At 39.1% G+C, this 16,869-nt stretch overlaps 1 protein-coding gene across 1 annotated transcript in view; it reads right to left on the bottom strand.

Annotated features, from left to right (window-relative positions):
* Positions 1–353: 353 nt before the first annotated feature.
* FBXL4 (F-box and leucine rich repeat protein 4) overlaps positions 354–16,869 on the bottom strand; it is a 79,415-nt gene continuing 62,899 nt past the window's right edge. The window contains exons 7-9 of the mRNA XM_027602465.1: positions 15,669–15,740; positions 12,268–12,580; positions 354–916 (exon numbers count right to left, since the gene is read on the bottom strand). Of these exons, the coding sequence (XP_027458266.1) occupies positions 753–916; positions 12,268–12,580; positions 15,669–15,740 (549 nt within the window). The 3' untranslated portion in view covers positions 354–752. The remainder of the gene's footprint in view (positions 917–12,267; positions 12,581–15,668; positions 15,741–16,869) is intronic.

The raw sequence follows: 16,869 nt of genomic DNA, 5'->3' as shown, positions 1-16,869 counted from the left end.
TGCTAGGGCACAGAAAAAAAATATATATATATACATAAATGAAATCCACATATATTTCATAAGTCTTAAACCTCTCCCTATGGCAAATTTTTAAGGCATCTGCTTAACAGTTGAAAAGCTATTTTCTTTAGCAGTTTACCTCTGTTCTTGATCATGCTCGTATTTTAGGTATGATCCACTAGTAAAATAGGTAAGTATGTCACAGTAAAAATGGAAAAACTAAAATTTTCAAGTCAAAGAGTTAATGAATCAGCTTAAAAAATAACCACAGCATGATTAGTTTCTCCAACTAACTCTGGAAATTCTGTATATACCCAAACAAAACACTGGCCAGGTCATAAGGCTTATTAATAAGACATCCTTACATGGAGGTGTGAAAAATTAATTTTATTTTTAAATATCACGATACTTTCTGGTTCAACATGTTCCTTTAAAAATGTTAAAAGGTTTCCATATTACTCATTTATTACACATGTAATTACTGACTGAAGAATAATATTACTGATTAACATAAGGCAAAAATAATGCGAGCCACTCACATACTCTTCAAGGAAAGTGCTTGCAATATTTTATGAAAACACTTGTTTACATTTTTACTTGATTTAATGGACAATTTCATATTTTTCTTCAAAATCTACAAATGCCTTAATGGAACATTAAGACATTCCCACCATTGTAAGAACTAAACAAAACCAACCCTAAAATAAAACCCTACAAAAGCACATTGATTTTATTACAGAACACATATTAAGTCACTGCGTAAAGCTCTTTTTTATGAACACTTTTGGAAAGCTCACATTGAGTTCCAGCACAGCTCTATTATCAATCTGTGAACAGAAGGACACATCAAGCAAGGAAAGATCTTTACAAGATTCCAGAAGTTTTCTTAAGGATGCTGGACTTACCATTCTTGTTCCTGTTAAAGCAAAACAAAACACCGTAAATCTCATATTTATATAAAGTCCTGATAAAAAGCCCCTTTACTATTTATTGTTTAAAATGCACTTAAAATAAATTGCCTTTTAAAAGGAAAAAGCATTTCTTTAAACCGAAGACATACTGCAATAATCCTGTAAAAAAATACAAACTGAATTTTCCTAGCCAATTTGGCATCTAGGACCTGGATTTTGTCAATATTCTACCCACTATCTTCATTTCTACCTCCAACTCCTTCTGGTCAGCTCCTCCAGACCTTCCTATTTCTGTCACCCAAGTTTTTCTCAACCCGTGAGTCAAATCAGACAGCAATGCTTATAGTGATCCCCCCTCATATTCCATGCAATGCAATTACTGAGCAACCACCCTTGGAGAAACTTCTGTGTCAGGCACTAGAGATGCAAAGGTGAGTAAGACATGTGTCTGCCGTAAGGAGCTCACTGACCAAAGTTGCAAACAAGTAACTACAATACAATTGGTAAGTTTGACAGTAAGTGGTGGGTACAAAATGGCATGACTGGAAGTCAGACCATGGATGCTGGATACTGTGTAGCCCACGTTAAATGTGAAGACACTACAGGACGTTCAGATAGAAGCTCAATTACATACATTATGAAAAGCACTTGCTACCTAGCAGGTACTCAATAAATACCAAATATCATTAGGCTTTAGGACATCGTCTGTTGTAAAACAAACCTTGCTTTAACTACAGGTTTTCTAGGGAGAAAAAAAAAAATCACAATCCTATCACATATACACTCCTACGGTTAGGGGGACCGAAGTATCTGCAAAGTTAACCTAATGCCTTTTTCCCTGAGAAATCCTTTTGACTCCCTTCCCTGCCACGGGCCCCAGAGGTAGCAGCTATACTGCCACATTGACTTTGGCTGCCCCCCAGATTCTCCTGGGAATTCAGAATGGGGATTCAGTACAACCTTCAGTGTCCATAAATCTCTCTCGAACTAAAGACACGAAAAACTGATTGGGGCTGTTAGATTTAGCCATGTGTACCTAGAGAGACAGAGATGGCCAGCATGACAAGAAAAGAACAAGGCAAAGCCAAAGGGAGAAGCATACATAAGAGTATCTGTGAGTTTACAGGGGCAGAGGGGGGAGGCGGCTGGTGCCTGAGCATGAAGGACAGGAAAAGAAAGAAAAAAGAAAAAACAGCTTTCTTGCCTTTTGATGGTTTTCTAGTCTCTCCTGAGGTCTGACCATAGCTAGCTCCTACCTATGGATCTCAGAGAGACACCTCTATCTTCATCATCATTTTCTTTCCCCTATATATACGTTAGCTTGAGTGGTTTCTGTTACACAAGCTCAGAGAACCTCAGCTGAGACACCCAGCTATGTGGTGTTTTTCACCTATGCATTTTCTATTTGGTCATTAGAGTATGAGTTTCCTGATAAATTAGAAGTTCCTGAAAGCCTAAGAGAATGTCAGGGAAGGCAGTCGGGAGATTGAAAATTGACCTAGGCTAGGGCGCCCTGTCTTATGCTTGCAGACGCCATGTGCTTTTGTTTTTTTATCCACTTATGACACAGCTATGTTCTCAAGCTCGCTCCTTCAGGGCTGGGGCAGCATCTACCTTGTTCAGTGACCCAGCTCCAGTGTTGGCAACAATGCCTGACACAGTATATGTTCAATAAGTGTGTAATAAATGAAAGAATGAAGGCTGGTGTTTAATTTCCCAATACCATCACCCGGGTTTAGACCCTTATTAGATGGACTACCGCAGCTAATCTCCCTGATTTTGATCTCCTCCAATTCACCTACCACTTGTTTCTAGATTAATATCCCTAAAAAGCTCTAAATATATCACTCATCCCCTGAGTTAAAACCTGATAATAGCTCTTCCTTGTTTAATTCTGTGCAGATTCCTCATCCCAGTGTTCAAAACTCTCCATGAAAGCCTCCATTATACTAACGTTCTAAGTCAAATTAGATTGTCTATCCTCTGAAGATACTCTGTATTTTTAACTCTGATGCTTTTGTTTCATGCTATTCATTCTGCTTAAAATGCTCTCCTCCCCCTATTTCCTATTCACTTTTCAAGGATACTTTTCAAATACCTATTAACCTTTTTAATTAAACTTTTTCTTATTTTTCTAATCATATGTACTCTCTTTTGAGCCCCAAAATGGACTTGCTTCTGGCTTGCATTTAAGTTCTTTATATCCTGTTTTACTTTTTTTCTTTTTTTGGTCACGTTATAAACTCTCTGAAGGTAGGGACTGTACCTTGCTCAGCTTTGTACTGATCAGTAAGCATTTTCGGTATGAAGAAGGTATGCCACCTAACGTTCATACATGCCAATCACAGAATGACAAAATAATCACTGTCAGCTTGGGGTTTAACTAAGAATTTTTTTTTTTTTTTAGTGGATTCAAACACTTAAGGATAAAAGGAAACCATAAAACAACAATAAAAATGAAAATATAGCATTAGTGGTTTAGGAGCATAGACTGATTCAAATTCAAATTTCCTTACTAGCCATGAGATCCTGGGCAAATCACACAATTTGTTTCAGCCTGTTTCCACTTCTGTGGCTATAATATACCTCATAGAGTTGTTGTGAGGGTTAAATCGGTTAATATAGGCTCACAACAGTATAAAGCACACAGTAACATTGCTGCTAACATTATTATTATCAATATTTGTACTGTGTTCTTCATATTTGAAATAAGATGTTCTAATAAATACATAGGCATGTATGGCCCTGTTTCACCTCTAATTTGTCTTGGCCTAATAATGATACTACCTTGCTCTTCTTTTCTGAGTGTAGTTGACACACAATGTTACATTAACTTCAGGTATACAAGGTAGTGATTCAACAAGTTTATATGTTACGCTACATTCACCACAACCGTAGCTCCCAACTGTTGCCATGCAATGCTACAATAGCATTGACTAGATCCTTCTATGGTGCCTTTTAGTCCCATGACTTACTCATTCCATAACCGGAAGCCTGTGTCTCCCACTCCCCTTCACACATTCTGCCCATCCCTCCACCACCCTTTCCTCTGGCAACCATTAGTTTGTTCTCTATAGGTCCGATTCTTTTTGTTTATTCATTTGTTGCTGTTGTTGTTTTAAGATTTCACTTATGAGTGAAATAATGTTATTTATCTTTCTCAGTGTGACATGTCACTTAGCATAATACCCTCCATGTTGTCATAATTGGCACAATCGCATCCTTTTTTATGGCTGTGTAATATTCCATTGCATATCTATGTACCATATTTTCCTCATCCATTTTTACTGATAGACACTTAGGTTGCTTCCATATCTTGGCTACTATAAATAATGCTACAATGAACATAGGGGTGCATATATCTTTTCGAATTTGTGGTGGTGTTTTTTTTAATAAACACCCAATAGTGGAATTACTGGAACATACAGTAATTTTATTTTTAATTTTCTGAGCCACTTCCATACTGTTTTCCCCAGTGGTTGTACCAATTTACATTCCCACCACGAGGGTTCCTTTATCTCCACATCCTCACCAACATTTATTTCTTGTGTTTTTTATTTTAGCCATTCTAGTTAAGTGTAAGGTGGTATCTCATTGTGGTTTTGATTTGCATTTCCCTGATGATTAGTGATGTTGAACACTTTTCATGTGTCTGTTGGCTATCTGCATGTCTGAACACTTTTCATGTGTCTGTTGGCTATCTGCATGTCTTCTTTGAAAAAATGTCTATTCAGGTGCCCTACCCTTTTTTTAATCATATTGTTTCCTTGGATTTTTAAGTTCTTTATGTAGTTTGGATATTAAGCCCTTACAGGATATATCATTTGAAAGTATCTTCTCCCATTCAGTAGGTTGTCTTTTTGCTTTGTTGATGGCTTATTTTGCTGTGCAAAAGCTTTTTATCTTGATCTAGTCCCAATAGTTTATTTTTGTTTTTGTTTCCCTTGCCTTAGGAGACATATCTAGAAAAATCTTGCTACAGCTGATGTTAGAGAAATTCCTGCCTGTGGTCTCTTCTAGGACTTTTGTGATTTCAGGTTTCACATTTAGGTCTTTTTTTTTTACTTTAAATTTTTTTATTGTTATGTTAATCACCATACATTACATCATTAGTTTTTGATGTAGTGTTCCAGGATTCATTGTTTATGCATAACACCCAGTGCTCCACGCAGAATGTGCCCTCTTTAATACCCATCACCAGGCTAACCCATCCCCCCACCCCCCTCCCCTCTAGAACCCTCAGTTTGTTTCTCAGAGTCCATCGTCTCTCATGGTCTTTAATCCATTTGGGTTTATTTTTGTGTAGGGTATTAAAAGGTGGTCTGGTTTTATTATTTCACATGTAGCTGTCCAGTTTTCCCAGCACCATTTGTTGAAGAGACTGTCTTTTCCCATTGTATAATCTTGCCTCTTTTGTTATAAATTAATTGACTATATAGTCGTGTGTTTATTTCTGGGCTCTCTATTCTGTTCCATTGATCTATGTGTTTATTTTTGTGCCAGTAACATACTGTTTTGATTACCACAGCTTTGTAGTATATCTTGAAATCTAGAATTTTGATACCTCCAGCTTTGTTCTTTCTCAAGATTGCTTTAGCTATTTGAGGGTTTTTGTGATTCCATACAAATTTTAATACTATTTGTTCTAGTTTTGTGAAAAATGCCGTTTGTATTTTGAAGGGGATTGCACTGAATCTGTAGATTGACTTGGGAAATATGGACATTGTAATTATACTAATTCTTCCAATTCATGAGCATGGAGTATCTTTCCATTTATTTGTGTCATCTTCAATTTCTTTCATCAGTGCTTTATAGTTTTCAAGCACAGTTTTTTCACCATTTTTGTTGTTTATTCCTAGGTGTTTTATTCGTTTTGGTGCAACTGTCAATGGTGTTGTTTCTTAATTTGTCTTTCTGCTACTTCATTATTGGTATATGGAAATGCTACTCATTTCTGGGTACTAATTTTATATCCTACAACTTTACTGAATTCATGTATTACTTCTAATAGTTTTTTGGTGGAATCTTTAGGATTTTCTATGTATAGGATCATGTCATCTGCAAATAGTGAGGGTTTAACTTCTTCACTAATATCAGTTCCTGTTATTTCTTATCTGATTGCTATGCCCAGGACTTCCAGTACTATGTTGAATAAACGTGGTGAGAGTGGACATCCTGGTCTTCTTCCTGGTCTCAGAGGAAAATCTCCAGTTTTTTAATTATTGAGTATGATGTTGGCTGTGGGTTTTTCATATTGGCCTTTATTACACTGAGGTATGGTCCCCTCTTAATTATTACTATTATGTTGAGGTAAGTTCATTCCACTTTGTTGTTTTTATCATAAATGGATGTTGAATTTTGTCAAATGCTTTTTCTGAATCTACTGAGATAATCAGATGATTTTTATCCATTTCTTCTAGGTGGTTCAGTTTGTTGGCATATAAGTTTTCACGGTATTCTCTTATAATCTTTTTATTTCTGTTCTGTCAGTTGTTACTTCTCTTTATTTCTGATTTTATTTCTCTTCTATTTTTGATAAGTCTGGCTATGGGTTCATTGATTTATCTCAAAGAATCAGCTCTTGGTTTCAGTTTTTTTTTTTTTTTTTTTTTTTAGTTTCTATATCATTTATTTCTGCTCTGACCTTTCTTCTATTTCTTCTACTCACCTTGGGCTTTGTTTTCTAGTTCCTTTAGGTGTAAGGTTAGATTATTTGAGATTTCTCTTGTTTCTTGAAGTAGGCCTGTATCACTAAAATTTCCCTTAGAACTGCTTTTGCTGCATCCCAAAGATTTTGGACCATTAGGTTTTCATTTTCATTTATCTCCATTTTTTTTTATTTCTTTTGATTGCTTCAGTGACCCATTCATTGGTTGTTTAGTATCATGCTGTTTAGTCTTCAGGTGATTGCATCTTTTCTGTTTTTTTTTCTTGTGATTTATTTCTAGTTTCATACCGTTGTGATTGGAAAAGATGGAAAAGATGCATGGTATGACTTTAATCTTCTCAAATTTTTTGAGGCTTGTTTTGTGGCCTAATATGTGATCTGTTCTGGAGAATGTTCCATGTGCAATAAATATATATATTGTTTTTTTCAGATGGAATGTTCTCTATATATCTGTTATGTCCAGCTAGTCCAATGTGTCATTCAAAGACATTATTTCCTTGTTGATTTTCTGCCTGGATGATCTATCCATTGATATAAGTGGAATGTTAAAGGCTGCTACTATTACTGTATTACCACCAATTTCTCTCTTTATGTCCACTGATATTTGCTCTATGTATTTAGGTGCTCCAGTGTTGGGTGCATAGATATTTACAAGTGTTACATCTTCTTGTTGGATCGATCCCTTTCTCATTATGTGATGCCCTGTCTCTTGTTATAGTCATTGTTTTAAAGTCTGTTTTGTCTGATATAAGTATTGCTACCCTTTCCTTTTTTTTTTTTTTTTCCACTTCCATTTGCATGGTGAATGTTTCTCCATCCCATCACTTTCAGTGTATGTGTCTTTAGGTCTGAGGTGAGTCTGTTGTAGTCAGCATAAAGATGAGTCTGGTTTTTTTTTGTTTTTTTTTTTTTGTTTTTTATCCATTCTCCCTCCATTGGAGGTTTTGGCCATTTATGTTTACATTTAAAGTAATTATTGATAGGCATGCACTTATTGCCATATTATTATTTGTTTTCTGGTTGTTTTTGTAGTTCTTCTCTGTTCCTTTCTTCCTTTGCTCTCTTTCCTTATGATTGATGAGTTTCTACAGTGTTATGTTTGGTTTTCTTTCTCTTTATTTTTTGTGTATCTATTATAGGTTTGGATTTGTGGTTACCATGAGGTTCATGTATAGCATCCTAAGTATATAGCAGTCTATATTAATTTCATGATCTTTAAGTTCACATTCTAAAAACTAAACAGAAAAATAAAAAAAAACCTTTTTCTTTTTCCTCCTGTTTTATGAATATGTTGTCCTATTTTACAACTTTTTACTCATAACTTTCTTATGTCTAATTATGGCCATTTCTTTTCCACCAAAGAAGTCCCTTTAACATTTCTTGAAAATCTGGCTTAGTGGTAATAAACTCCTTTATTTTTTTGTTTGTCTGGGAAACTCTATCTCTCCTTCAAATACGAATGACAACCTTTCTGAGTATTCTTGGTTATAGGTGTCTTCCTTGCAGCACTTTGAATGTATCATGTCATATCCTTCTGGCCTGCAAAGTTTCTGCTGAATTAATCAGCTGATAGTCTTGTAGGTTTTCCCTTGTAGGCAACTTTTTGTCTCTCTTTTGCTTTTAAGATTCTCTCCTTATTATTAACCTTTGACATTTTAATTATTATGTGTTGTAGTGTGGACCTCCTTGGATTCATCTTGTTTGGAACTCTATTCGATGTGGATGTCTGCTTCCTTCCCTAGGTTAGGGAAGTTTTCAGCTATTATTTCTTCAAATAAGTTTTTTACCCCTTTCTCTCTCTTCTTCTGGGACCCCTATAAGCAAATGTTTTTTGCTTGATGTGGTCCAAGAGATCTCTTAATCTATCCTCATTTTTAAAAAAATTCTTTTCTCTTTTCAATGTCCATTTTGGGTGCTTTCCATTACCCTGTCTTCCAGATCTCTGATAAATTCTTCTGCATCTGCTAATCTATTGATTCCCTCTAGCGTGTTTTTTACTTCAGTTATTGGATTCTTCAACCCTGACTGGTTGTTTATATTTTGTATCTCTTTACTGAAGGTCTCACTGGGTTTTTCCACTCTTCTTTCCAGCCTAGTTATCTTTATGATTATTACTTTACATTCTTTTTCAGGCCTACTGTTTATTCCTGTTTCACTTAGTTCTTTTCCTGAGTTTTTTTTTTTTTTTCCTCTTTCTTTTGGAACATATTCCTCTGTCTCCCTATTTTGCTTGACTTTCTGTGTTTGTTTCTACAGATTAGGCTGAAGAGCTGCTTCTCCTAAATTTGAAGGAATGGTCTTGTGTTTGGTCATTCCCTATGTAGACTGTGCTTCACTTTTGCTGGCTGGCTGGAGCTGCAGCTGGCATAGGCTGGGGGGTCCTGGTACTTTCCACATAGTGAGTGCTCTGTCAGGATAGTTAAACTGAAGTGGATGCAGACCAGGGTGCCCAAAGGTTCTATGCACTGAGGGCACCCTAGCAGGACAGCTGAAGCTGAAATGGGTGCAAGCCAGGGTGTCCCAGGGTGCTCTATGCAGGGGGTGCCCTGGCTAAGTGGCTGAAACTGATGCGGTGTGCAGGTCAGGAGGTCCCTGAGCTCTCTGCACAGAGGGTACCCTAGCAGGATAGCTGAAACTAAAGTGGGTGCAAGCCAGGGGGATGTGGGGCTCCACACATAGAGGGCACCTTGGAAGGAGAGCTGAAGCAGAAATGGATATAAACTAGGGGTGTTCCTGGATTCTTCACACACAGGGTGCTCTGAATGGTGGCTGTAGTTGAGATGGAGTGTAGGCTGGGAGGTCCTGTGGCATTCCACGGAGGGGGCATCTTGGCAGGACAACTAAAACTAAAATGTGGTCCCTGGGCCCTCCACACAAAACATGCTCTGGCAGGACAGCTGAAACTGAATTGGGTGCAAGTTGGGTTGTCTCATGGTGTTCCATGAGGCAGGTGCCCCGGTGGGTGGTTGGAGCTGAGGCTGGCAAGGGTGGAAGTGTTCCAGGGTGCTCCACATAGGGGGCGTCCTGGGATGAAATCAATGCAGGCATGGGCCTAGGGTACCCAGGGTGCTCCACACAGGAAGCACCCTGGCAGGGTGGCTGGATCTGAAGCAGACGTCAGCCAAAATGGTCTGAAGTACTCTGCCCTGGTGGTGTCCTAGAAGTCATCTGAAGCCAAAGCAGTGTGGTCCTGGCGTGTTTTGGAGTGTTTTGCACCTGAGTCACCTTGGTGTGAAGGTTGGGGCCGTAGTGAGAACTAACCAGGGGTGTCCTGGTGTGCACCACTTTGTGACCACCTTGGTAGGACAGCTGGGGCTGGTGTGGACTAAGGGCCCAGGGCTCACTGAGGCACCAGGCCAGTTAGGGTGCCCAGACTATGCAGTGGTCTGTGCTTTCAAGGTGGAGGGGGAGTGCGGACCATGTCCATCAGCCCTGCCCACTCTGAGAGCATCCTAGCAGGGCCCCCTCCCCACTGTTTGGTGGAGTTCTAGCGCCAACTCTTTTATATACTAGTTGTTCTTTTAGACCACAGCTTTCTAGAGAAAGAAAATAATAATAAAAATAAAAATAAATGAGAAAAGAAAAAAACATAAAAATGAAAACAAAAACAGAAACAAACAAGACAAAAAAAAAAAACACACAGCTTATTTTCTATGCCCCAGCACCACCGCCCCCAAGGTGTGGGCTTGTGGACCCTGGTCTCACTGAGGTCGCCAGTTCACTGTGATGACCAGAATCACTGGTGTCCAGATTCTGCTGGGGTCTAGGCTTTTAAGGTGGGGTTAGAACATAAACCGTGTTGTTCTCCAGTCCCTCCAACCCAGAGAGTAAGCCCTCAGCTCCAGCGCAGTTTGACAGGGTTCATGTTGTCTCTTTTATATGCCAGTTGCTCTTCTACACTGAGGCTTTCTCTGTCCAAGGACAGAGAGACCTGTTCCCGTCCCTCAGTACTCCCCCTCCCCACTGCTGTTGGCATTGTTGGGGGGGGAGGGGGGGGTTCCTTCTGTTACTGTGTTTCAGTTGTTCTTGCTGTTCTATCTCTGGCCTTGCAGAAGCTGTTCAGTCAACCCTCAGTTCTTCAGGATGAACTGTTCTATAAATAGGTATTAACTGCTGTGTTCCATGGAGGTAAGTTGAGGGTCTTCCTATGTTGCCATCTTGGACTGGAGCTGTCCATATATCCTTGCTCTTATGTTTAGGAAAGTCACAAATGTCTTCAAAAAGAAGCCATTATACTTCTTACCTATTTTTCTTTTATGTCTCTGTCAAGTAATTCATACATTTGTTGGCCACAGTTAGGCCACCTGACCACCAAACCCATTGTTCACCACAATTGTGCTTTTGTTTTAGATCAGTGTTACCGACTCTTTGCGGTTCTGTAGCATCTCTTTCAGATGCTGGCTACTCTTCATCTCTACTGTATGAGGTTTTGAGGGGGAGAGTTGTAATACAGGTATTAACCAACAATACCACCAATCCTCTGAAGCGAAGCCTAGTGCAATTAGTGATCTAGTTTTAAAGGCCCTGGCCACCTTTCCTCATTCATTCTCATTTTCTTGAACTTCCCCAAATATTTCTCTTATAAAAGGTCTAGACTAATTCAAGGTGGAAGGTGGGTAGGATGGAAAAGAAATAAGCAAGAAAAGCAGTTGTGATGGGATGGAAAGGCAGTACTCACTATGCTGGGGCCCCAAACCTGGCATTGAACCACCTTCTGCCATATGCTAATTGCTGGGCTCCAGTCCTCCTTCTATGAAAGACAATGATATCCAATTCCCTGAGCTATGAAGAATGAAGAAAATACAACATAGATGAAGTAGCTAGCCCAAAGTATACATGCAACAGGCAAGAATTCCTCCCTCAGTTTTTAGGCAAGAATTTCTGCCTAAAAGGAGCTTGAACAAGTAACATGCAACCATATAAGCAACAACCACAAATGTGTCATAAATCTGGACTGTGCATTTTCAAGGAAACCACAAACTCAGATGCTGAAAATCTTCAGGCTTTCCTGTTGTCGAATGTTTAATTAACAGGAAAGGATATAATTAGCACTTTATGAGCTAACCTACTAACACTCATAGATTAACAGAGAACACAGTCCAAGTGTTATGTGAGTTCACAAAGTACCAACCGTATGGGCAGTTATAACTCTGGTGTTGCCAGCAACACCTCATAGGGCTCCCAGTTGATGGACTGCAGTATGGACACAAGGAATCCCAGAACTGGGAAGGATTTTCAATAGATCTGCCTTGGGGTAGAACTATTCCTAAAATCCAGAATTATCAGGGATGAAGATTTGGCAATATTCCTTAATCACGAGTTTAACATCAAGAAGCTTTATGTGTGTGTGTGTGTGTGTGTGTATGTGTAATTCATTATACAAATGGATTTCTTTTCTGTCTTTAATAAAAATGGAGAACATAGCTCATATAAATTCTCACTCTTCTTACTAGACCAAGAATTAGTGTTTATTTATAAGAGCTTTCTGATAGGTTCAACTACAAAATTCTGTTATTATCCTTATTATTCTCTGTGTCAATTGGCCTATCTTGCACTTCCTCAAACCAAGCAGTCTTATCAGGACAAAATTTTATTGTATCCAAGAAGTGTTTTTTTTTTTCCTTGCAACAAGTCTGAGATTCGCTTCCACATCAAGGCTTTAAAACAAATTTATATACTGGGCCTTACCTAGTATGTCCAGTTGCCGTAACCTGGTACAATTACATGCCAGTTCTTCAATGTCCGTGTCACACACAGACCTGTTAGCTGTGAGGAAGAGTTTTTGCAAGTTGGGGAGCTGGCGTGCCAGTCTGGCGAAACACCCGGTACCACTCTGCAGTGTAGGGCACCAGCCAAGGTCGAGTTCCTCCAGTAGCGGGCAGCCAGAAGCCAGTTCCGCAATCCCGTTCTCAGTAATATTCTTGCATCTCCACAGATCCAGAGTGCGGAGTTTTTTACACTTGGCTCCTATCATGCTGGCTATCACATCATAGTCTTCAATCTGGAAATCAAATCATTCCAGTCACTTACATATTACACTCAGAAATACAAACTGTGTAGAACAAGTTAAAAAGTTCCTTTTATTTAAGTTAAAACATTCTTAATCATCTCCTATTGTTTGCTTCCACGTAAACAGACCCACATTCTTGTTAATACAAATCTACCCACTTGTCTTACGGATCTGCCACTGTTTCATAAAACCGCAAGAATAATCACTTACTTAAAAATGCATTTAACAGAACTCCAGACAGAGGACTTCGTGAATTAAATCCCAAAGCAGTATGAAATCCTCAGTCCCTCATAAAGAATGTGAGGATTCTGTGTTGTTCTTGTATGCCTTCCATTTTGACCTTGCTCTGCTACTTGTTGACAGGGCTTAGTTTCTTCTATTTTATATATAATTCATCAACTTTCGTGGGTATAGAAGATCTCCCTGACAAAGATGTGCACTTCATCGGGCTCTAAAATAGTATGTGAATATGCTGAGAGTACTAATAATGATACTGGTCTGGAGTGAAATGAGGCACTTGGGGACTGAATATACAACACGAAAATAACTTAGATCATGATATGTTAGTGCCAGTTACTGCACTGTCCACAGTTTACTTCCTGATCACAGGATAATCCCCCACCAGACAAGAATTAAACATTTCAGTTCATGGGCTTTGAAATGCTTTCATAATGTTTCTTTGAACAGCTTTCTTTTAAGAGTTTCATTGGTTTTATAATCAGGTGCCAAAATGATCACCAGAAGTCAAAAGGAAACGAAAGAGCTAACACTTCCAATCATTATTTCCTTTTGTTCATTTGTTTCTTCGTATTTTCAACTACTGTGTGCCAGCACCACTCCAGAGGCTAGGAGCAACAGTGAACCAAAACACAAAGACTTTGTTCACATTTTTGGAAAAGACATACAAATGAGCAAAATAAATTTAGAGAGTGATAAGTGGTATGAAAATAATAAAACAGGGTGCTCAGAGTGTCAGGTGTTGTGGAACTGGGGGGAAGGAGGGAGGGAGGGAGGGAGGGAGTGGTGATTGCTGGGATTTCCAGGAATGAACCTGGTGCATTCAAGGAACAGAAATAGGACCGGGTGTGGCCCAAGGGGAGTGAGGAGCCTCAAGGGGTGTAAGGAGAGAGGCGGTGAGGGCCAGGCCATGAAATCAATGGAGGGTTTAAAACAAATATGATCTACATTAAAACAAAAACCCCTCTGGTTTCTGTCTGGAGGATGGTCTATGGTGGGTAAGAATAGAGAGAGGAAGCCCATCGAAGAGGCCTGCATGAGCTTGGTGTAGAGAGACAAAGGCTTGGATCAAGTTTGCAGCGGTGGAACTGGAGAAATGGACAGATTTGGGGCTATATTTTGAGTCAGAACTAAGGCCTCATGGTTTAGATGTAGTCATGATGATTTCTAAGGTTCTGGTCTTCAGGAACTGTGTGTGGGAGAATCACGCAGGAGACCATGAGAAACAGATTTGGGGGGAATATAACTACTTAAGTGAGTATACCCCAACTATACAAACCTGTAGCTTTGAAAATTAGTGCAGCCAATTAACTTCTTTACAAAGAAGTACTGTTAAAAACTTTCACAAACCCATGATTCTGATTGCTATTATTTTGATAGTCAAAACTAAAATCAAGGGGCGCCTGGGTGGCTCAGGCGGTTAAGCGTCTGCCTTCGGCTCAGGTCATGATCCCGGGGTCCTGGGATCGAGACCCGCAATGGGCTCCCCGCTCTGCGGGAAGCCTGCTTCTCCCTCTCCCACTCCCCCTAGCTTGTGTTCCCTCTCTTGCTGTCTCTCTCTGTCAAATAAAGAAATAAAATCTTTAAAAAAAAAAACAACTAAAATCAAATGAATCATCCTGCCCTCTGGTCAACTGACAGAAAAGCAACTGAAATAAACATGGTATTAAAGTGTCAACAAAGATCTGTCTGTGTTACTGTTCCAGTGAACCCTGAATCTGCTGTGAAATGTGAGCAGTATTTCTATGACAGGTGCGGAATGTTCTGGCCACAACGTTCGTAACGGGATCAGCAATATTAGTATGTTTGAACTTCAATGTCAAGTCCTTAAAACTTAATTTCCTGGCAAACAAATATCAATAGCAACCACATTTTACTGATAACTACATACTTTAATTTAAAAATAGCCTACTGGGGTGCCTAGGTGGTGCAGTCGGTTAAGCGTCTGACTCTTGGTTTCACCTCAGGTCATGATCTCAGGGTCGTGGGATCAAGCCCCATGTCGGGCTCCATGCTGAGCATGGAGTCTGCTAAAGTTGTTTCTCCCTCTCCCTCTGCCTTTCCCAGCATTGCTGGCTCTCTCCCTCTCCCTCTCAAACAAATAAATAAATCTCTAAAAAATAAAACAAATAGATAAAAATAGCCTATTTATCTTAATGCTTAAGAAAAGTCATGCTTAAGTAGCATTTTCTACAGTATTTCATATATTAATAGAAGTACTATGGAACCATCGGTTTCGTAGTCAGGTAAAGCTGGAAAACACTGGCTTACACAAGGCACAGTTTCTTTGTTGCAGGACATACCACTGAAAACTCCAGGAGGAAGATAGAGTAGCATCATTTCCTAATTTTGACCAGGAATCCCTACGTCACTGTCCCCCAATACACATCCTTCCTTAATTGAGTATCTTTTAGGACTAATATTCCATGGGTCAATTTGAAAATGCTGACCTAAGATACAGGAAATAATTTCACAACTTAAAAACTACAATTAGCTTTGTGACAACCTTACAGCACTACTGGCATGTGGGTATGACTGATCTCTTATTTTGTAAAGAAATCCAGAGCAGTAAATAGCTTGTCTGAAATAACATCTGGCTTGAGGCAGAACCAAACTCTTTGCCACGCACACTTCTTTCCTTGCTCTCACAGATAAATAATGTCGATGTTTCAAAGACATTCTCTCCAATTTAAGAAAAATGTTTGAAAGCGGGGGACAGAGTAGTTCACCGTAAACCTGAAGAGCTGCGGGTGAGTGTGGAGTGGGCAGGTCAGGCTAACATTCCCCCATGGGAAGAAAAAGAGAACAAGCGATGGAGCAGAAAGAATTTTCAAATACTTACCATTACACAACTGCCCAAACTCAGGTGCTGAAGCTCTGAACAGAAGTTCAAAACACTGAGCAGCGCTGTTTGCTGCCATCGGGGACCACATTGGCGGCAAATATGGAAAGTGAAAGAGAAGAGGTCAATTAGACATTAGAGGCTGTCACTGCTTTTCCTGAAAGAGAGCTCAAAACCCAGGTTACAGACACCACAAATGCCATTTAATGAGTCCCCAGGTGCTCCCACCATTGATTGGCTTGAAGTCAAGGTAATCATTACTAGTTTCCATGTGAGTCGCTGCTTGGTATTCAGTTTTGCATGCCCTACCGATACCTATGTTCCCTGTGACCTCTCAGCCCATCTCCCAAAGGTATGCAATTTGAAAGTCTGGTTAAGACTGAACAATAAGAAAAGCTAAACAGCCCCTCCCTCAAAAAAAAAAAAAAAAAAAAGAAAGGAAAAAAAAAAAGCCAAAACCCAGAGAGGGCTGGTGACACTCTAAAGAACAGCGGCAGCTCTGACATTCACTGATCAGCTGCCGCCTGATGGAGCTGCCAATAGAGTCACCCTAAATCAGGATCGAGCTGGTGACTTTAATGTCAAAGGATTCTCTCTGCTGACAATGATACCAACAACCATTGAGTACCTGTCACTAGCAACATGCTGACTGGAACATATATAATGTGCACTTTCTAGTCATGTTCCTGCCATTTAAGTCCATCTATTCTGTGCAATGAAAATGGTCTCACCACTAAAGAAACCCAAAGGATGCTGGACTGCTACATAATCATGGGACCTAAAATCTCTCTAGTCCTAATTGCCTTTGATGAAATGCCTGCCATGAAACATTATAAGAAACAAATAATGCAAAGCATTTAAATTTCATTAGAAATTTAATTTTTTTTGATTCCATAAATTGAGAAAAAAAACCTACTCAAATTTATGTGGCAAAATTTCTTTCTAAACATTTTAACTCAATCCTATCTAATTAAATGACAATGAGACTGGACCACCTCTGTTTAATTTGTTCCAAGTGTTCAGAAACTGAAAAATGTCAGTTGGGGAAAGGATGAAGAATGTGTCAATGACAATACAAAACATGAGTTCAAACCCAGATAAGATTCTCATTGAGAAAATAATGAACTATTTCAGATAAAATAAACTTAGATAAGGCAAAAATAAAATAATAGGCCCAGAACAAAACTAGACTTAAGGTTAA

Source organism: Zalophus californianus, chromosome 7 (genome assembly GCF_009762305.2).
Source record: "Zalophus californianus isolate mZalCal1 chromosome 7, mZalCal1.pri.v2, whole genome shotgun sequence".
Lineage (NCBI taxonomy): Eukaryota > Metazoa > Chordata > Mammalia > Carnivora > Otariidae > Zalophus > Zalophus californianus.
Note: the sequence above shows the minus strand (reverse complement) of the source record. Positions and strands in the feature narration are given on the sequence as shown.